Raw genomic sequence first — 22,181 nt, forward strand, 5'->3', positions numbered from 1 at the left:
TTGTCTAGAAAAGTTATTGACTTTTGTCACTCTTGAAGATTGAGCATATGCTATAATGCCTCAAGGAAAAGTGTTGATATTACCAGGTTGAAAAAAGTTAAATACACATAAAACAAAACAACCCCCCCCCCCCACTGGCATTCACTTCAACATCTGTCAACATGGCTCTGTTACTTTCTTCTCCACATATATTGGTATATTGTCCACCAGAGGTGGACAACTTTGTGCCTTTTTGGTAAGGAGTCCTGTTTTCAAATTGAGAAAACTTCTTTGTACAGTGAAATTGCTGCTGGAAAGAATATGAACAAACAGACTTTTGGAAAAGATGTAAATGCTCAAGGTTTTTTTGTTTGTTTTAATGCAACACAGTCATGAACAGGATGTTAGGATGAACCTCTCTTTGCAGACAGGTTGGATAAGACCAGCCACCCTTGTATTTCTCTCTCTGAAGTATTCTGCTTCTGACTCCTTCCAGAGCAATGGCATTAGGCTGGGCAGACACTGGTTTGCTTCTGGGGTGTTTCTGACCTTCCTAATAATCTCAGAAAATCTTAGAGCTGGCAAATCTGTATCTCTCTGTTAGCTGTATAAAGCAGATGAGAGTGTGTGTGTAGCATGGTCGTGCCAGGATAAACCTGTGGGAAAACGTTACTGTTTTCTGAACAAGCTGCAAGGAATGGATTCTCAGACAACAGGAATCGAATCTTGCATTTTCGGAAGGGATATTAGAAGAGAAAAGGGTATAACTGACAAAGGTGACTGTAAAATCTGTTTTTATAGGACACTTCAAATTTAATTTTGGTGGTGTCTTTGTTTAAGAAAAAAATAGTCAAATGGGATAAAAAGAAAATACTGTTGATACCAGTGTTCCTCAGGAGCTAAACGTAACAAAGTGATAAACTGCTAGAGCAGGTTGCTGTCCTGCTAATATGCATCTTTGAAAGTTGTTTTTGAGCTCTGTATATATCAGGATGGCAAGACAGGTTTAAACAATTGAATTTTGGATTTTGAAATTAAGTTTTTTTTTTATCTTGTACCTTTTTTAAACCCTTGACACCTCTAATCGAGACAAATATCATGAATATTTTACCTTGTGTTTGAAGAGAGAGCTTTATAGTCTAAGCAGAATAAATTTCTGTGGAGTATGCATTAAATGAACTAGATTTCTGAGGATCCCTTAGGATTTCAAATGGCCTTATTCAGCAGATTGTCTTTTATTACTATTATTATATTATTCTGTTATAGTGTTATTACTGTTATGTTATTACTATTACCCTGTTTTTGTTTAACTCTTACCAGCTTTGGCTGGTGAGGTTGGATGCTTTTCAAGTTTGCATTCGGGCTATTCTTTAACAGATTAGATGTACACCTCTTGGTTAGATTTTGAAAGGAAAAACCTCCTAGGAAAGACTGCTACTATCTAAAAGCTGAGAGTTCATTCACAGTGTAACCTCTTGTAAAGTGGTGATCTTGAAAATCAATTACTGAATAAACATTAAACCTGTCTTCTTTTTTATTAACAGGAGGAGTCTCGTATCCTCAGGGTAAAGGTGGTTTCTGGCATTGATCTAGCAAAAAAAGACATCTTCGGAGCCAGGTAGGTGTTCTGCATTGAGTATTTTATGCTTTTAAACACAATAAACACAAATTAGAAGGACACTATAATTGGTTGTAAACATAATGAGAGATCCTATTCCGTGATTACAACCAATGCAAATTATGGGATGTTTGTTGGCAAGAAAGCCATTAATCACACTAATGACTGTACATGCCCTCTGGAATATCCTCTCTTCCACCACAGGAAACAGTTCCTTAGTTCATCTTCTGCCCTAGTTCTGTCAATGTGTAAGGAAGCACTCAAACTTTGGCAGGTTTTGATAATGTTTACAATTGCCCCTAGCTGTCTCCCCGTATGACCCCCATGATGTAAGAAAGACCAAAAGCCAGCAGCACCCTCTCTCTCAATTTGAGAAAGCCTCACGCTCTGCTGGTTTTCAGTACCAAAGTCTGACTTGATAGCCAGACTGAATTTTCTTGGACTCTTAGACATATCTGGATACCACTGCTGCAGTTCCTAATAGTACATTTTAGATAGAAAGACAATAAAAGCATTTTATCTTTATTTAGCTTATGCTATTAGAAGTCTACTGCAAGAAAGAGTTTGGCATGAATTGTGCTTTTTTGCTTTGGCTGTGGCAAGTCCAGGTTTTGCTTTCGATTGAGCCTTGAAACCACCTGTGTTAAACCAAGATCTGAGAGGAAAAAGAGCCTTCCAGAGAGCCCAGGGCAGACTGGCTGGGGTTGTCTCCCTGCTCGTGTGTGCATTGAAAGATGGAGCAAAGGATTCCTAGTTTGCACTGGTCTTTGAGCCAGAATAACTATTGCCAAATGAGAAAACTGGTTTTAAGTGGTCAAGTGGAAACGTATAGACACAGTCACTTTGTTTGTTCTCCAAAGTCTTTTGTTTTGAAAGAATTAGTCACAGGTGTAAAATGCACCTATTAAAAAAGGAGGTGGAATAGCTTTCTTCCAAGCCTAGGCTTGTTGTGTAAATAGCGATTTAAAGTATCAGATCATTCTAAGGTAGTAAGTGAGGGAGAAACTGGTTCTGAAGTCAAAACTGATGGAGAAAACATTCTTTTTTTCTGAAGGCTAACTCCAAGTTTGACATTCTCTGCTGATCTCAGTCCTAAGTATGAGGAGATTCTTTACTAAAAATGCCCCAAACTATGTAGAAGTATCACTTTGAAGTTAGTGGTAGCCAGTTTAGGTCTTATTGAAATGACTCTAATTTCTGAATTTATAAATGAGCCTCCCTGTAGATTTCCCTGTACATCTTTAATGATGCTTGCAAATTGTTTATTAGCTTGCCTGTCTAGCTTGAAACTACCTGAAAGCAGCGATTAAAAGTTTAATCAACTTTAATTTCTTTTGTGAAATTTGCAACAAACGTGCCTTTGGTAGCTGTATGCAGAATATGGTAAGACAAAGCTTTTTTATTTTCTTCCCCTCAATTTGCTATTTTGAAGAATAGCTTTTGATGCTAACCATAAGCAGCAAAAGAAGCGGCTCATGTGTAGATGTAATCGGACACGTAGTGCTTGCTGAGTAGATTCATGGTAGTACTGTTGATGGTGCGGCTAGGCTGCACTCTCGGCGTACTGCTGCTTGCTCTTGCTGCGTCAGCACACACCCCATGGGGCTCTTGCTCTTCGCCTGCTCTTGCAGTTGGAGTCGAGATGCTGCAGTACCAAAATATGAGAGCTGAGGAACAAATTTTGGAGAAAAGATTGGACTAAGGCACGGAGAAAATGAGATTTTTATTAAAAACACTAACTGTAGAGTTGTCATTTTAATGTGCTAACTTTGCTTTTTCTGTATCGTTTAATTTGGCCTTTTTGTATTATTATGGATTTTTTTAGTTGATATATTTAATTGGGTGGATTTTGTTTCTGCATTTTTCTGAGTGTTAAACTATCACTTCTTTTGAAAAAAGAAGCAAAACTTCTGGTTGAAATATCAAATCTGTTTATTAGAAGGAATTTTACATAAATATTGAAGTGCTATGGCAAATTCAGAGAAGTAAGCTGAGAAAAATGGGAATCTCTTTAGTATTTATTCACTTCAATTCTTTAAAGGATTGTAGTATCTCCTTCAGCCGTACTTTTCATGGATCTTTTGTAACTATTTAAGAAGTCTTATCCAAAAGATCGCCTGAAACTTGTTTAGAAATTGATAAATAAAAAAAATCTGCTGTCTTTCAAAATTCACATAATCCAAGTGGAATTTGAACAGAGTTCTGCTGATGTGGTCCTTAAATATTTAAATAAATTGCCCTCAAGACAGTAGGATTTCCATAAAAGCAGAGAGTTAAAAACATAAATTGGGAATATGTTTTTAACTTCATTTTAAACAGCTCTGTAGTAAAAGTAAGACTAACAGCATCATGCATCGCAAACTTCGTGAAATGCCTGTATCGTTGTGCTGGCAAGCTTTCAGAAAGTGAGTGGGGGGGGGGCGGCTAAAGTTGGATTTGACTGCTTGTTGTAAGGGCTTTGCGTATCTTGCTGAGATTTCAACATTTCACGCTGCTTGACTCTTAAGTGTGATTGAAGTCATTGCAAATAGATTCATTTTAACGTAGTTGTGAAGTATGTGTGTTTTGTAATAATCCTGTTAACAGTTTTGTTGAGAATATGGAATAGATGGTTAAATTCTTATTTTGGGGGCAGAGGGAGTATGTAATGTTTGAACTAAGCATGAGGATGAGCAAAATGTAAAGGTTATAGAAAGGTAGTTACTGTATAGTGTATGTTCAGGATCCTAAACATACAAGAAGTAATCCTTCCTATGTGCATTTTCCTCTGTGACCCTCCATTTTTCTTATTCTCCCCTAAATAACTTTCATCAGTTTTAAAAAAACAAAACAAAACAAAAAACAGCCTGGAAGAGACTTGTGATGGTGCAGCTTTTAGCCCATTGCCCCAGGCAAACCTCTTATCTGGAAGGAGATGGAAGTTACGTTACATAACTTTATTCTGTACGCTCAGCGTGCGCTAGCTGCTGGCAGCAGCTACCCGTGTCTGAGACCCCTGTTAGCAGACCCGGCAAAGGCCTGGGGGACTGGGTGGGCCGTGCTGAGGACCCTTTCGTGGGCCCAGAGGAACCGTGGGGGTCGGTAGCGCGTGCGGGTGGAGGAAGAGCCGCTCAGTTCTGTGCTCTCACGCCTCTGTGCGCCTTTGACGAAGGGGTGTGCAGCAGCGACCGGTCTCCCGTTAAATCTTTCTGCTTCCCCCGTTCCCGTTTTGCCTGCAGCGCTTGGAGATTGCTGGCCCAGCAGCCCCATTCCTGCCCTGGGAAGAGAAGGCACCGGTGTGCCCCAGGAGCGTCCCCAGCCCGTGGGAGAGCGCCCGGGGGCTTCTGTCCGCCCAGGCAGCAAGAGCAGAGCCAGGGTTCGTGCGGGCCAAGGTCTCCACGGCACAGTCCACGCAATCTCTCGTGGCAGGCACAGCAGGGCCTCTGCGTGGTAACCCGACCCAGCCTCCGCCTGTCCGCAGGCGCTTCTGGGATACGTGGACAAAACACGTATTTTTTTGTCTCTTCTCAGAGATGGAATCAAGTGTCGAGGACAAATTCCTGTTCTCTGTAATGCTCTTTTGGGGGGAGAGGCAGTCCAATGCTGTGCTAAATGTTTTAGATAGTTATAAACTTTGTAATGAGTGAATCATAAGATGTTTAGTGAAATCTTTTGAAAAACGTTAGAACTGCAGAACTGCAGGCCCAGCAGCCGATGTGCTCCCTCCTGGCTGAGTCAGGCAGCGTTTTTAGTACTGGGGCAGAACAGTGAAACGTTACTGTGTGACTATGAAAGGTGAACTACAAAGCGTGCGTTGTGTTTTGTATCTCAATGGGCTTTTCTTACAGTATTTAATTAACTTAATATTAAAACCACCACTTGTAGACTTGTGGAGTTTGAAAGCCATTTTTGCCTGATAGCATCTGAAGAGAATCTCCTGCCAGTTCAGAGCACCACAGAAGCTAGTATTTTTCTCCTGAAGACTACAGCAATAAAGAAGACTCAGTGCTTCTAATTTTGTTTTTTTGGAATTTTTTGGCTTATGAGAACAGTTGGATAGTAACTGATGACATGTGTGAGTTTGGAATTTCTAGAATTATGGTTAGAATGACACAAAATATACTGGAGTGTAAGAACAAGTAGTAGCTCTGTGTAATCTGAGGTGACGGTTTAACGTGATGGATTTAATCTCCAGAATTTTAGTTGACGTAGACTTCAGTTTTTTATCGACAGTGTTACGTTTTGCCCTGTAAAATTATACTGCGTGGGATCTTTGCTGCACTGCAGTGGCTAGTAGGCGCTGTAAGCGAGAATTTCGTGAACTTAGTTTGCACGCTTACCTCTGGCATAGGCCTGAAAGGTATCTTACAGTCTGCGTTGCTGTGCAGGCATGGGCATATGTTTGCCACCAGGCATAGTGTATTGTAATCGAAGCATTATAATTTTATATTTATTTCCTTTTATTCTACCTCCAAACTTTCTTAAATGCTGTGTCTTATTAAATTCAGCTATTGAAGATATTCTTGTATGTAATTAAGTGATGCAAATTATAATGTAGTTTATCTTAATCATGCAACATATTGAACAGATTATTATTTATTACTGTTTGGTTTTTACTCACATTATGACAGCACTGGAAGCCTCATTGGTGAATGAGGCTGCGCTGTGCGAACCGCTGTGTGCAGATGCGGTTACCGCCTGGGGAGCCTTGGAATGCCAAAGGAGATCTGCTCCCTGGAGCCCAGTGTACGCTCACGTCTTACTGGAGTCGAAGTGGAGCTGCTTCTTCCAGTGACTCGTGCTGTTCGCTGAGCACCTTCTGCCTCAGCGGGCAAGTTTACATGTTTTCCTGGAGGTAATTCCAGTGTGGACTTGGAATAAAACAAAATGATTACAAATCCAAGTTAGGGGAATGGAATACTGTTATTCATAGATAAGAAGGTGAGTGTTTTAACCTGTGGATAAGCTTTTAGCATGGATTAATGGATTCTTAATGTCTGGAAATGAGCCTCATATCACTCTTCTGGGCAAATGCTTTTGTAATAGCCGGTGAAATGGGTGATACCACTGTAGCTTTGAGTGCTTCACTGCATATAATTCCCCCCTTGCTGTTGCAGTGTTTTTTTACACCATTTTGAAAAAGCACAAGATTAAAAAAGAATTTAAGAATATATAGAAAATGTAGTGATGTAATAATTTATTTTAATTTAAAATTAACCCACACTGATTTTTTTAAATAATGCAGCACTTCTGAAGGTAGCACTGGCCTGGCCATTATGTTGTTTGGCACAGTCATGGCACACGTTTATAAATACAATTTCTGTGTATTCACACACAAATGCATTCACAAGTAGTAAAGGTGAATGCAGATGTATAAATGAGAAGAAAATGTTTTCTGCTTATTACTAGCTGTGTGAAATAATACACTGTGGTGTGGATGTTCTTATTCCTTCTCGGATTCCCTGCCTCGAACCCTGGTGGTTTCCCTGCAGTGGTGTGGCCGTGAGGCTCCAGCCTCCCAGGGGTTTTAAATCACGTTGCGTGCCCCCGTTCACAACAAGGCCGTGTGAAATGTGCCTGAATCCTTTCATTCACGCCTGCTCTGTTACTCTTGATTTGCAATGGCAGTAAGAGCACGCGTGATGGCTAAGTGTGTGCGGCTAGCAAATAACAGCAGACATGCACCTTTTACCTGTTCCGCTGTGCCCAGCACTGCTATTTCTAGTCCGGTGTGAGTTATGGTAAGTTCCCTTTTAACTAATGGAAAATTCTGGTGAAAAGTATGCCCATGAAAGAGCTAGCGTGGGTGCTGCCTTGGAATTGAGTTTTAAAACATTCAGTTCTTTCGCTTACTGACTTCTCCTCTGTCTGTTGGAGACTAATTAATTGAGGTGAGTTAGTCATAAAAACTAACCAAACAGAATATTTGGTTTTGTAAATAATTTGGTGATCAAACGGACTCCTCAGTGCACTGTGCTGTAGGATTTTGCACATACTATCTTTATAAACAATAAAGCTCCCTCTGGTGGCTGGTTTAGTAAGCACCTGCATAAGCAAATGTGTTTATCAAGAACGTCTGTTTTCTTTAAAATGATTTACTGTGCATAAAAATAGAGGAAACTCAAATTCTTGGCTTGCTTTTGTGGTGCACATAACAAAATGGTTTTTGGCATCAACCATTAGTTGAAAATCTTAGCTAGTAAAGTTAATTGTATTTAAGTGTGTTCATAGGAGAATGTAATTTCTGGAGAAATGTTTCAGTATTGCAAAATGGAATATATTCCAGAGTGTAAAATATAGTGTATATCCTGTCTCCAAGAGTTCCTGGACGTGGAGCAAAACTAGAGGTTTCTGTAATGCAAACCTTTTAAGTGATTGAATTCAACAAAGCCACTTGCACAGATGGCAGTTGCTCTAGTGGAATAGGATTCATGTTGTATTTCTTTTTTCTAGTTGGAAAATGAAATATAGGAAATCACCTTCCTTCTGCTGGTTTAAGGCTTTGAGAAATGCAGTATTTGGAGCAATATAAATCTTCTATTCTTTGAATTTTGTGCAATGTTGTTGATAGTAAGTGTTTTAGTCTTACCCAAAGAGTGGTGTGGTTGCTCCATACCATTGCTGTGTGTACGCTGTAGCTAACTTAATAGTTTTCTCATTCGTCATGCCCTTACTGTGTTTCAAGGGAGCACTGGCTGATCTGAGTTGAATTTTAGTGGAAAATCTTGATGTATTATGCTACTTCAACAAAAATACTCATCAAATAAAACTCTTTATCCTTGCAAACATGAGTGAGTGCTTTAGCAGGCATTAGGATGCAACTGTGGTGAGTTCTTGTTCCGTTATCTCCACTGTCGTTGCCTTTTCTTTTAATAATGAATCATTCAACACGTGGCTGTTACAGTATTGCATTGGGGGGAGAGTTTGATAGCAGTGTATTTGAAGTGACAGTTGGCTCAATATGCAATGAAAAACTGGAAGATTTTCTAGTATAGCAGAAATCAACGTGTTATGGGGTAGGGGGAACGGAAAGAAGCCAATTGAGAACCTCATTAAATCCAGACCAAGCTATACTTTGGAATGCAAAGGGATAAAAAAATAAGTTCAGATTTTGACAGTAAAGTAATAGGTAGCGAGAGTGACCTGAAAGAAATGGAAAGGGTTGACAAGGTAGCTGCTGCACTGGTTAACTGAAATAAGATTTAGTCACTTCTTTAATTTTATTTTTTTAACTGCACGGAATTGTAGTAATTTTGGGTGTGTGAGGTGAACATTCAGCAGATAATGTCTGTAAAGCAAATAGCCTAAATTTGCCATCTGCCATCTCATTTGAAAGAAGAAAGAATGCTGAAAGGGTTAAACAGAACTCTAATGAACAGCTAGTGAACAGATAAGTTATTAAATTCCTTGGAAGACATGTAAAAAGCGGGCTAAAACATAAGGATGGGCTGGACCTTCTTTCTCTTTGCCTTAAGAGATGGCATAGCCCAACAAGAGTTTCCGTTCAGATTTTTTACCATGTGTGTAATAATTTAATTTTCATAATTTTGTCAAAATGAAGCTGTCAAAAGATTTTGTCACTGTTATGAAGAACATAGTTTTAGAAGATTTTTAGTTGTGGATACTAAACTTTTAAACTGCTTTTCTTTCACTTTTTTTTGCTTACATCCACTAATGCCTATTCTCAGTCTGTCCTCTGGACAGTATTGGCTTAAATGATTTAGATCAAAAACTATCTCTTGTGTAGAAACTAGGTAGTTTGCTGTTGTAGATCGCCCTGCAGAAACTCCTGAAGTCTCCTCTCCTATAAACCTGCCTGTACAGGTGGGTTCTGTCAGGGTTTGTGTTGGCACAACTGTGCTCAAACAGCTGAGCTGCAATGGGATTCCTGAAAGCTTCCAAAGGCACCTAATAATAAAGCAGATGAGCCCTCCTGTGCAAAATATAACAACAAAACGTGACCACTCTGAGGGCTTTGGGAAGATACTGCAGAATTTTAACAAAAAACGTATGATCAAAGCTTGTTAAAGATGCTCTTTTCTTAGCTCAACTTGAAATTTGAAAAGCAAGATCAGCTTTCTAAAATTCAAAGGCAAAATGAGATGTAATTTTTTTTAATTGCTCTTTATGTATCTCTACAGAATTACAAAGCTTGGAAGAGGTCGGTTTGCCTAAGGCCGTTAGTATTAGCTCAGTTGAGAGGAGCTCGGTTCTGTTAACTCTGTTCATTGGGTAAGACTGCTGTATGTCACCGCGTCCTGTCCTGTCCCATCCCAGACGTGTCTGTACGTGTGGGTGCTTCACACGCGCTGGTGGCTCTTAACCTGCTCTGATGCTGTGGCTTTATAATTACGAAAGGAAACCCCATCCCTGCTGGATAACCAGCAGTACACATGTGTTTACGCTTTTGTTGAATCAGTCAGAACAACATAAACTTCATGCCAGCTTTACACTTCAGTGCTGTTTTTACATCAGTAAAGCGGGGCAAAATGCACAGGGATTCGGCATATAAAGTCCGTATAGAATGGACAGAGAGTAGCTGATCTGGCGTAATGCTTTCAGGTGTGAGACTGACTGCTCAGGAGTTTGGAGTGACTCTGAACCATTAAAGCAATTTCATACTAAACCAGTGCTATGCAGATAGCAGATGGTGGTTTTCTGAAGTCAGAATTTGTCAGTGGTGGTATATCCAACCTCAGTAAATACGTGAGCCAGGGTTGTCTCCTGCTTTCTCATTCCCAAGGTTTGATAAGTCCCCTTGTACTTTCTTGTTTTGTTAGGCTTCTCCTGAGAGTTTTGGAAGACACATGCTCAAATAATGTTGTAATAACAGGTATTGCTAGGGCAGACCCTTCACTGTTGGGTGTCCTCAAGATACTACCGGTGGTGGAGTTACTGAGGAAGAGTAGTGAGGCTGCAGTTGATCATGTGTATTTGCAAGCAACAAAAACTCTTAAGTTCCTGTCTTTTTCTCTTCCAGCTGCTCATTGCATCCCTGCGCAGTAGCTTATCCTATTCCTTCTCTTTACTAGCAGCAGTTTATAGGGCGATTGGGTTCATGCTCTGGTCTCTCAAACACTTGCACTGGCCCAGCAGAAGGAGACACTGACCCACAACCCCGCCAGGGGGGCGGTGGCTGGAGGCAGCGCGAGCCAGTTCCTCTCTGCGTTGGAGAGTAATGGCAGACCTGGCTGAGCAACGGCTTCGAGCTGGACCTCAGGAAAACACTTCAAAGGACAGCTAAACAAAGCCCTGTCCAAATGATGGTTAGTGGATAGCTGAGAGTGGTGTTGTGAGGGGAGATTAAAGTTTGCTTATTAGAAATAAGATGGAGAATAGATATCTTTATGTATGAAATCTGGTTTTTAGAAGCCTTAATGCTTATTCAGCCTCATGCAAGTGAGTAAAACGTGCGGTATTGGGCTGCTAAGTGTAGGTATGACATTTATCAGTGTATTCATTAAATTGATACACGTATTATGGTGGCTTTAGTTTTCATCATGGGGAGTTCCTGAAGGATCATTCGCACTACAGATCCGCATAGGCAGCCAGCCAGGCATTTGGGGTGCTCTGCCGTGGGCAGCCTCTGTGCTTGAAGGCTGAGGAGCAGACGGGAGAAATGAAGCAGGTCATGTCTAGTTCGCTTTCGGCAGCTGGCAGCAGAGGGCACCAGAGAATGTCCTCAGCTTTTGTCACTATCTGGTACTTTGTTGTCTTTAATGGAGATCAGACTTTCCCAGTTTTCACCAAAATCAGCAGGGTTTTATCCGTTCATGCATATGTCCAGTGCATCCTGAAAAACGTAATGTATTTCAGTAGCTGTTGTACTATAGATGGGTAGAGAAATGTTGTTTACTTGAGTTAGATGGTCTTGCTTCAAAGGCTAATGAGTAAGGGGACTTAGTAACCATTTTGAAGGTTTATAATGTCATCGTGTAGAAGAATTTCAGTCAGATAATTGCTTGGTAGATTAGGTGCCATGTACAGAGAGACATTTAAAATGTCTCTCCTTTTTTTAAAAAAGGAAGTGCCTGTTTTCAGACACTCAAATTTTTCACCTGCCTGACATCTTCTATAAACTCCTAGTTCACCAGAATGTTATATCCTTACAAGAAAAGGGAACATACAGACAAAACTTTCTGAGATAAACCTGAAAAATTGGGTCAGAACTTCTGGCTTTTCTTCCTCTTCGGCTGATCACACTAAACCATTGAGTGGAAGGGATTTAAAACAGCAGCAGCTTCAATGTTTTATGTATTTTCCTTTTTTCTTCCTAAATTTAGGAGTGTCCCATATCTTACAGCTGAAAGACTGTCTGTGTCTGATAGCTTCCCAGGATGCAATTTGTTGCTACATCATGTCTTCAACTAAGCAAAAGAAAAGAGAACAGTCCTAGTGTAACTGTATTGTTTCTTCTCTGATAAATGAATATAAATGTTGCTCTCTTGCTCAACAGCACAAGCCTGTGAATTGTTTTCGTCTTGTGGTTATGGAAGGCATACAGCAGTAATGGGTGGTATTTTATTACATAAGTCTGGCAAGCTTATCCGTCGTTTGCAAGTGCCGTGCTGAAACATCCATCAAACTTGAAGTTTTCTTATGTGGAGTTTTTCTTGTGTGTAAAGTATTTGGTTTTTTTCTGTCCTAAAATTTCAGAGCTGGGATTGTCCATGTACATTTTAGGACTTCTAGCATTTTAGATTTCAGATGGCTCTTACTCTATTTTCAAGTCTTTGTTTCATTGGAATTAGCACTTACGATATAAATCAGTATAATACTGCTAGCATCTCTTAAACCTGTGCAGATCTCCCAAATGACTTGAACCTGTTTTACTGCTCTATCTGTTCTTTACTGAAGTGCCAGTGAAACTTCACTCCTTTAAACTCGAGAATAATCCATCACAATTTGACCTTTGTTTTTGCTTTAAAGAAGCAAAAATTTTTCTCGTTTTAGAGAATTAGTAAAAACAAAATAAATTGTTTTAGAGAAACAATATGAAGGCAGGTGTTATTGTTATTTTTTTAAAAAAACGTCTCTCTTATAACCACATACTACTCCCTGAGGCTGAGTAAAAGGAAGGCAGAAATTATTGGCTCAAAAAAAAGAAAATACTAGAGCATCTTGGGAGGGAAAGCCTTGTATCTAATGTAGCAAAATAAAGTTGTTGCATAATCATTAACTTTTAAAGCCTGCCTCTTCTCTCCAGCTTAACTGAAGTCAGACGCTAGCAAGAACACAATGCGTATCCTTAAGGTCATCTTTAACAGAATGAGTAAGGTGATTTTTGCATTATTTAACAGCTCAAGCAAAACGTTGTAACCTATAAAACATAACCAGGAAGCAGTAAAATACTTGCTCATTTTCGAAAGCCTTATTACCCAGAGGATTCAAAACTGAATTACAAAATAAATGTTACAATCAAGTAATTTGATAAAATTAGCATGGGGAAATGCCATGTGAATGCAAAGGATCCATAGTGCTGATACCAAACACAGGATGATAACAAAACACTGCTGATACTAAGATACAATTGGACCTTTTAGGCAGTGGGATGGTCGGGGACTGTGGAGGTAGGGTTTTCCTGCCCTCCTCGATCCTGGCAGCCGACCTTTCTGGATTTCACTCTGAAGCACGCAGGACCAGCTAAGGGCTCTGTGATGTTTTATTTCCCATTCTGTCCTTTTCCAGGATAGTCTCCCCTCCACTTCTCTGTGGTATGAAGGAGGGTCTGTAAGCCAGAAGAAGCTTCCTGATAGCTGTGCATATAGAGCTATGAATTCAGTTTATTCCCACCAGCAGGTGAAGCACAAGTATCTTTTTCTAAGAATGGCAGTTTCTTGGACTTTTCCAGGCTTACTCATTTTCCCAGCTGCAGTTACAAATTCAGCCAGCACATCTGTGCTGATAACTCATGAGCCTTTCTGTCAGTGGGGGCCATTTCCATCTTGTCCAAGCTGTGGGCCATGATCCTGGTTTGGATATATCATGGATGTCTAGCCTCCAACTCAGACTTAATGTATCTAAAACTTGATTTTTTTTTTCCTTAGGTTTGAGCCTGAGGCAGCTTCATGCTTCTCTGCTCACAGCAGTATCTCTGCCTGTGTTGCGTGCCTGCATCACTTGTATGCCAGCATGTCCTGTCTGAGAAGCTTGCAGGTCCTTCAAGCATAAATCTGAGATGGATCCCTCCTTGGGCTCCTTGCCTGTCATCATCGCCCATCTCGTTTATTTCACATCCTGTTTTTCTTGCTTGGGTTAACATACCTTGATTCATTCATTTATTGCAGAAAGACCCCTGCCCCCAACCTTGCTGGCTTGACCACGTCACCTTCCTTTCTTTGAAGCTACTGCTCTCAGTTGCATGCAGTTGTCTGCTGATGTCGGTGCTTACTCCATGAGGTCTGGCTCCCTCACTAATCCGTTAAATTTTTAAACAAGTTTTGCTTACTCTCCTTTGACTCTGCTGGTCACTGTACAACTCCATCTTTGCAGTAGCACTTGTACAAGCCAAGCTAATAGCCAAAGGCACCAGCACTGATACCTATCCCATCATGCTGCCAGGAGCTATTTGCTCTTTAATTGTATTCACCTGTCTGTCTGTGTCTGTTTATCTCATCGCATGCTTGGATTGCCTGCTCCTAGGGCCCTGGGTCACCTTTTTGTTCTGTATTTGTCCGGTACGTACAATGGGGTTCTGGGTATGTTTAAAGACGACACAGCGATTTTTTGTTTTTATGGAAGTTACTGGTGGAACAACAATTTATGTAAGTGAAAAATAAAAACGGTTTTGAGGTTTCAGAACTAAGTGTCATGTTGAGTGACAATAAGGCATGGCAGCTGGTCCCAGATCGTCAGAGACCGGCCTGCGTGGTGGGAGCTGCAGGGGCTGCGGCAGGCGGCGGCGGGTCGTGCCTGGCCCTGAGTCGCTGTGGTCACCCCAGAGAACCTGGGGACCGCTGGGGCAGCAGCAGCCCCAGACGGTGGGGACAGGTGGTGAAGACTCTGCTGCTGGCCCCGGATAGTACCTCTCTCCCTTGCAGCTTTACTGTTTGTCGCAGCTTCCTACTTGCCCACCTTGCAGTTGTCCAGAAGTTTGCCTGGCTGCTGAAGAACAGAATCATAATTTATGGTTGTGAGTATGGCCCAAGTTCGGTGAAGGCTAATGCCGGTACAATAAGGACTAGAAGTGCTGCAAACAATGCTTTTTGCCACATGTGTGGTGGTGGGTTTTTAAAACATTTTGTGGGTCCTGGTAGCACAACAGTTATTTTTATTGGTGTAAGATAAGAGATTCTGACATCATGTAACTCTGCCAGAACCCACAAAGTTAATAGGAGTTATTTCTCATAAAACATAACCTTCGCTGCAGCAGTGCAGTGCAGCCGTTGTGCTGGCTCGCTCAGGTGTGCCTGCGTGCTCAGGGGAGGGTTAAAGCAGTAACCGTGATGAGCAGCAGCCGTTGATGCAACTGAACAGTGATTGCTGTCCTTCTCGGAGAGGCTGGCCCTTGAGAAGAGCGCGGCTTCATGAGCCGTAGTAGTGATGTTTGGTTAAACAATTCCTCACGTTATCTAACATTGTGTGCTTGGAAATTGCAAGGCTCCATGAGTGCTAGAGATGTATTACTTGAGAGAAGTAGCAGAGAATAGGATTTATTCTGCAGAATTTTTGTTGTTGATTATGAAGTAGAAAAACTTCAGCTTCTATGTGAACTACATAACTGCACCCTTTATTTGCAGATGAGAAATAAAGTTGTTCTGCAGACAGGCATGTTTTCCTGTTAACACTGTCTTTAGTGGAAGCCTGTGCTGGACAGAAGTGGATTCTGTACAGAGTAACCCATTATAGATGTTGGAATTGCAGATTGAAATGACTGATCCCAATTTTTTAAAAAGCTTTTTGGAAGGTTATTAAGATGAACATAAATAATTGCCATTAGCAAAATCCTTTAGAATTGGTTCTCTCAGATTCCTTTCCCCTCGGACCTGCAAGCGCCTCTGAAGGCGGTTGGGGCTCTTAGCAGGCGTAGGTGCGGTCAGAGCTGTGCCTGCATCACCTGTGTGTTGGGTAAAGTGAGTGGAAGGGAATGCGGCGGCCTGTGTTACTCTCACTAGACCGATTATCGATGGGTGGATGTTACTTGGCAGTAAGCTTTGCTTGGGAAATTGTTTTGTGCAGGTCGGTAACTATTTCACTTATTTTGTGAGACGTGTTTTGATTTCGCTTTGAAGCTTATTGTAGGTTCTTCATATGTGATAAGAGTTGCCAAAGAACAGGTAAAATACTGTAATTTCCCGTCCTTGCTGCTTGTCCAATGATTACTCCTTGTCAGCATGTCTGAGCTGCTCTAAGGGCTCCTGTACTGTTCCCTGATAACTGGTGGGCTAGAGCACTTTTCCACTAGCACATTTGCATCTTAGTTTTTCCGCATCGGAGGAAGTAAAGCTGTTGGCTTTTGCCATGTCATCTCCTGATGCTAGCAATGATTAGTGAAAGTAGCATTAAATTTCGAGTGCAGGAGCTGCTGCTTAGTCCCCCGAAACAGTAAGTGACTGATGGTGCACACAAATACAAATAAGCTACTGCAAATAACTATCAATTTGTAAATCAATTGTTCTAAAGCAGTTGTCTCTGTGGGAGCCGTTAGATGCAGGCTCGTGGCAGTCTGAGCTGGCTGCAGGTCAGAGGACCGAAGGCCGCTGTGGCCGTGTGCGCGCGTCCTGTGCCCGGGGGTGCGATGGTGGTCAGTGGAGAGGAAAGCTGCTCTGGGAGCCAGCCTCTCCGTTGGTGTGTTCTCCATCCATCGGTGGGTGAATGCGACCCTCTGAGGGGGCAGGAACCCAGCTGGGGGTCGTGGCTGGGCGGGAGGGTGTAGCTGCGGGAGGAGGCGGAGGGGAGCTGCTGGGGTGGTTTGCGAGGAGCCGGGGCAGCTTGGGCCCTTGCAGCACGGGCTGCCCAGGCGAGCGTGGTGCAGCGCTCGGACAGACGGGCGCTTTGAGGCTGGGTGCGGTGGCTGGAGGAGCACTTCTGCGGTCACGAGGGCTCAGGAGCTGCAACCTGAGGTTAGGTCAGGATCTTCCGTGGTCTTTCCATTTGTTTCCTCTGGGCATCTCTGCTCAAGTAGTCAAGCGTGGGGAGAAGCGCGGAAGAGAGGAATGCAGCCTCTTCCAAAAATAGCTGTAGAAATCCTAGGGCTGATTTAACACTAGCGTTTTTTTCAGACTTCTCTATGAGTAACTGGAGCAGGTATAACTTGGCAGCTAGTTTTTATTATGCAATTTTGCCGCCAGCCAACATAGATTTTTATTGCTGTAAGTTCTCCTGCTGTGTATTAAAATACAGCAAATCCTATATGTGTTTATCATTGTCAGTGAACTAAAGAGCTGAGCTGCTGCCCTCCTCGCTTCCCCCACCTGGAATCCGGGTGCTGGTTTAAGGTCTGCAGAGGATGGATTTCGGTCAAGATTAGTTTATCTCCAGAGTTTCCCCACTAATGCCAGTTAATCTTCGTGGGCATAAAGAGCAGGATAAAAATGCAGTTCAGCCTGTCCTAATGTATGAGCCCAGTTTTTAAGATAACTTTTAAAATGGTGTCTTAAGGAGCTAGTACATGGTGGCACACAGTTTGTTACATTTGTGCGTGCCAGGCTACCTGAGGCAAGAAGGAGAAGCGTCTGCCCCATATCTGCACCCGTGTTGTGGTGCTCCATTTCCTGATGTAGGTGAGCCTGCTTGCTTGCTGCTTGCGCATGCTGCTCCATCTCACTTTGAAGCCTGTATTTAATATTTAATGTATTTTTTTGTATTTAATGTAAGGCTGACTGTGTTATAACTGGCTGAGACCAAGCTGGCCTCGTTCTCCTTTCTCTGTCCTGTACTGTGGATGGTCGCTCGTACCTTCGTGGTGTGCTGAAGATGCTGCTAGGTCGCGGGTTTCTCTACCCATAAATTGTGTAGCTTGCAGTGAACATTAAATATTTTATAAATGTGTAAGAATAGAAATAAAATGTAAACTGGGAACTAAAAGATAGTAGTCTTAATATTGTTTTGAAAGTTTTATGCAAATTATCTTTCCATTAGTTGCATTTAGAAACAAAGAGAAAAGATAGTAAAGATGGGAAGACAGAAGCGAAGATGGAGGCATGGGGATGCTGAAAGGAAGACAGTAGGAAATAATTTTGTTACTATGAAGGGAAAACAAGGGCAAACACTTCAATATTTATTTATTTCTTTAAAGGTGCCCAGTAACTGCACTGACAGGAGCCATTATAAGAACTTGGAAATGCGGGTAAAGATGTGTAAATACCTGACTGCAAAGAAATGAAATCCCTGTTCTCAGTGGTTCTGCCCCCGGTTTGAGATATTCTGAGTGGCTTTCGGGAGAATTATGCTGGGTTAGAGTATATGATATACGTTACGTTAATAGATGAAGCCTCCGTTGTTGGGCAGTAGTTTGATCTACCTCTGGAATTCAGGGGGTCATTTAGATTTTTTTTAATTATTTATTTTCTTTGCAAGACAGTCTGTATATCTCTTGCGTATCCAATAACTTTAGGCAACAGGGAGTCTGCTACTGCTGTTTAAATATTATTAGTCTGTCGTGGATCCATTCAAGAAAGAATGTGGGCTGCAATTTTTTTAAACGGAATAACCTTACAGTTTATGTTAAATCAGATAAAGTCATCTTTTTCCTTCAATTTCATAAGGGCACATGAAGGGGAAAAAAATAAGCATTATCTGTGCCTCCCCAAAACATCACTCTTTTTCTTGTGCCACTACAGACGTCTGTAGTGGCACAATCTTAGCCGAGTATTGATGAACGAAAAGCAGGCTCTGTATAAATCAGTCTGAAGCGTGTTTCCTTAGGCCTGTCCCAGCTGTTTGGAGTGCCCCGTGGTGGTACCTGCTGTTCGTCACTGCAAAGCTGGAGTGGTTCGGTTGTCAGCGTTTAGATCCAGCGTTATTCCTGGAACCAGTTAGTATGAGAGTTCTGGTGGTAATAACCCTGTGCACTGCTGCTCCAGCTTCACCGCAGTGCTCCTCCGCTCTTCCGAGTGTCAGCCTCTTGGTGTAGTCCGAGTTTGCAGAACGCTTCCTCTGTCCTCAGCATTTTAAGATCTGTTGCATCTTTGAATTAGTACTGCTTTAGTCCATGCAGCATAAGGTGTTTTGTAATGACAGAACTTCCGACAGTATATATTTTTTTCAAAATAAATCTGTGTCTGCTTGTTTTGTTCCAGGGTCTGGGTTTATTTAGGAGTCCTATATTTTGAGGGATAACATTGAACTGTGTAACCAGGGTTGGAAAACTAATTTTAAAAGATCATACTTACACATCTCCTTGGGCATGCAACTAATTGCTAAAATTAGGAAATATTTTCCTAGTGAGTGAGACAGTGTAGACTAGTGTGAACCTGTCTTGTGGGGAAGGTGCTGACCTCGGCCCTGCTCCTCACCGCTTTTCCTGGTCTCCTCTTTGGGAAGGAGATGCAACTGCAGTGCTTTGACGGGCCTCACTAACCTCTGTATACACACAAGTTTTTTCATAAACCCATCTTAACAAACACATTCGCATGACAAATAACCATCTCTTTAACTAAAAACTTAATCTTAGGTGATGACTCATGGCAAACTTCCTATCACCTCTAAAATAAGGATTATTTTGGTTTGATTTGTTTTTTCCCTGCTGGCAGACAAAATGCTTCGAAGTCTGTTTCCATGAAGAATATTCCTGTTACTACAGGTCCACTGTGAGTTTTGGGATCTCACCTAGTTCATCCTGTAAGTGCCTTTCTAGTTAATTTTTTAAGGCAACTTTTGAAAAACGGTTACTTTGAGTGCAGTTAGTGTGATACCAGCTGAAGAGGTTTTACCATCTCCAGTTTCACCTCCTCTTTCTCCTGGTGAAGGTTGTTACTTCTGTGGACCTGCCAGTCAAACCGCCTGTGTGCATTTGCCATCGGACCTGCTTCAGTCAGTGCTGGCTTGGTTAAAACCGTTCGCTCCTCCCAAGCTAGTGGCGCCTGCTCACTTTCCTAGGAACAGGCTGGGGAGCAGGCGCAGGAGGCAGGTTTTTGAGTGATAGTTGCTGCCAGCCAGGGTGTGATGATAGCCAGTTGGAGGCAGGGGTAATATTAAGTACTGTATGCTCAATTGCTTAGTCGTATTTCCTTTTAGGTAGATTTCCTGTGGTACCCCCAGGCGCTGGTTTCTGAGAACTTCTGACAACTGTGGTTTCTGTCCACTTGGATGTAAAAAGACAATTTAAGTAGACTGCAGTCTCGGAAGCTATGTTGTAAATAGCAAACGCACGTTGTCTCCAGGCCATAGCCACGTCTGCACCAGGAGACCAACAAAATTTCCTCAAGTCAGGGGTGAGTTCTGTTCAAAAGTATACATCCCCTGCGTTTCAAGGGGAAAGCGCTTAGCAAGGGGCTTCTCAGAAGTTCAGACTCGCCTTTTATTGTACAGTTGGATGAAGAGTGATATGACATTTCCCAGGAGCATCAACTGAAACTGTGTTTCTGGGCAGTGAGCGCATAGCATGCACCCTCTGTTCTGGTGGGTGGAGGCTTTTACATATTGTATTGCCACATCTGTCGATAACTTTAGTTAGTGTGTGACTTGCAAGAGTAGTGGCCAAGAGAACATACTGGCTGTGGAGATCATAAACTTTTAAATAGTAATGTATGGAAGAAAATCATGAAATAAAATATTTTAAGGAGAAACAATGGAGTTTGTTTACCTAGCAGCCAAAAAAAGCGTGGAGGAATGAAATGACATTCATGTTATATAAAAGTTTTGTTCCTCCACCTGCTAATGATTTTAAAAGTTCATAGCCTTTTAATAGTGCATGTGCCCGTTTAGTCATGTATGTGGCTGATGTGAGTGAAGTTGGCCTGCATCAGCAAAGGATGTGGCTCCGTGTCATGGCCTGACTTGTAGGGTGTCAGCGGCACGCTGCTCGCTCGAGACAGTACAGGTGAGTTTCCCTCGGAGGAGTTTGTGTAACCTGCATTTTTCACCCAGGTGTTGGCACAGTAATCACTGGGGAATTTAATTCATTTAACCCAGCCCTCGTTGCCAAGGTCCCCTCCTGTTGTGGAGACTGATGGCTCAAGTCTCTTGCTGGTAGTGCTTTTACATGGAGCTCGCCATCTTCTGGACTTGGAACAAACAGTAAGAAACTTCCCTCTGCTGCTTCACGCAGATGGAGATGTAAATTAAAAATTTCACAGAATAAATGGCAGATTTCTATTATGTTTAAATTCTGTGTCCTCTGTGGCTGTTGGAAGCAAGATTTAAAACACTTGCTGTTAATGTGTTACACAAAAAATCTTTGTTCTTTGCTGTATTCTTCTGTCATCAGTCGCAGTATGGCATACACTGCATTTAACATCTCTAACTTACTAGTAATTTGCCTTCATTGATTGTCCTGAATGTTTTATCATATTGCTTGTTCTAATGCTTCAGCGTATACCAGGTTCCTGCAGTATAATACACTAGTTTTTGTTTAACACTGGGAGGAACAACAAGTCCAGTCTGATTAACAGTTTCAGCATTGTTTAGCTTTCCATTGAGACTATCCTCCCCAGAGAACCATGCTGTGGAAGGAAAACAATTGCTTCTACAACCTCTTATTTTCTTACCCCAAACTGTGCTTGGTGTGTCAGCTGGGAGCGGGGTGGAGGAGAGCGCGGCGAACCTGCGATAACGCGTCATTCGGTCTTGCTGCCTGAATTCCCTGCGAGTCAGCGTTGGCTCTTGGCTGCTGGGAGTGTCCCACGAGACGGCAGAGGCTGCTGCTAGCAGGAGGATTGACCACACTGGTGACGTGATGCAGGTAACGACGAATAGGCGGAAGTTACTGCTGTGGTAGACCCCACAGCCCCAAAGAGCTGCAGATTTTGAGGTGCAGGTAGAAATTACCGTATGGGCTTCTCGTTCTTTATTTTGCTTGCATTTTGTGCTTGATTGAATTCTGTAGAAACTTGCTGTGACTGGTTATGACAAGACATCACTCTGTCAAGTAGGTATTGCTAAAATAGGCACTTGTGGTTAGAAACATGTGCATTGAATTCTGAGACAATTGGTATGTGTTTTTTTCTGAAATAACTGAAGACTGGATCTTCAGCTGTTGGAAACAGGAGTAGCATCACTGGCTTTGGGATGTTTGTTTGCATCAACGTTTTTTCAATTTGCTTTGATAGCACTGAGAATAACATAGAAGAAATACAGTTGCTTCTCTTGCAGAGTATTCACTATATATCATGCTTTGGCATGATGTGTATGGTTTGAGACGCACATCTCAGAGCTTCGTGTTCTAAGCTGTCCCATTGGGACTTAGTTATTTGGGATCTCACGTGTAAATGTCTGCCAGTAGTGACCTCGCGATAACAGTATAAGGTAGTGTAGGCTGGCTGTGTGGCTATCCTTAGTGCTCTTCTCTTTCCCACTAGCACACAAGCTGCTTTGGAGCACTTGCAATCTTCAGTAGCAAACTTCATGTAGTTTCCATCTGTGCAAAACAAAAGGAAGATGCTGCCTCCGAAAGAGGCAGGGAAGGCTATCAGGCAGAAATGGGCCTTGAAATCAGAGCTTGGTG

At 42.0% G+C, this 22,181-nt stretch overlaps 1 protein-coding gene across 4 annotated transcripts in view; it reads left to right on the plus strand.

Moving 5' to 3' along the window:
• Positions 1-22,181, plus strand: part of LOC112985186 (NEDD4 like E3 ubiquitin protein ligase) — a 197,431-nt gene that overhangs the window by 38,076 nt on the left and 137,174 nt on the right. For all 4 annotated transcript variants that reach the window (XM_064500254.1, XM_064500253.1, XM_064500255.1 and 1 more), the window contains exon 2: positions 1,524-1,597. In XM_064500254.1, the coding sequence (XP_064356324.1) occupies positions 1,524-1,597 (74 nt within the window). The remainder of the gene's footprint in view (positions 1-1,523; positions 1,598-22,181) is intronic.

The sequence above is a fragment of the Dromaius novaehollandiae genome, chromosome W, assembly GCF_036370855.1.
Source record: "Dromaius novaehollandiae isolate bDroNov1 chromosome W, bDroNov1.hap1, whole genome shotgun sequence".
Lineage (NCBI taxonomy): Eukaryota > Metazoa > Chordata > Aves > Casuariiformes > Dromaiidae > Dromaius > Dromaius novaehollandiae.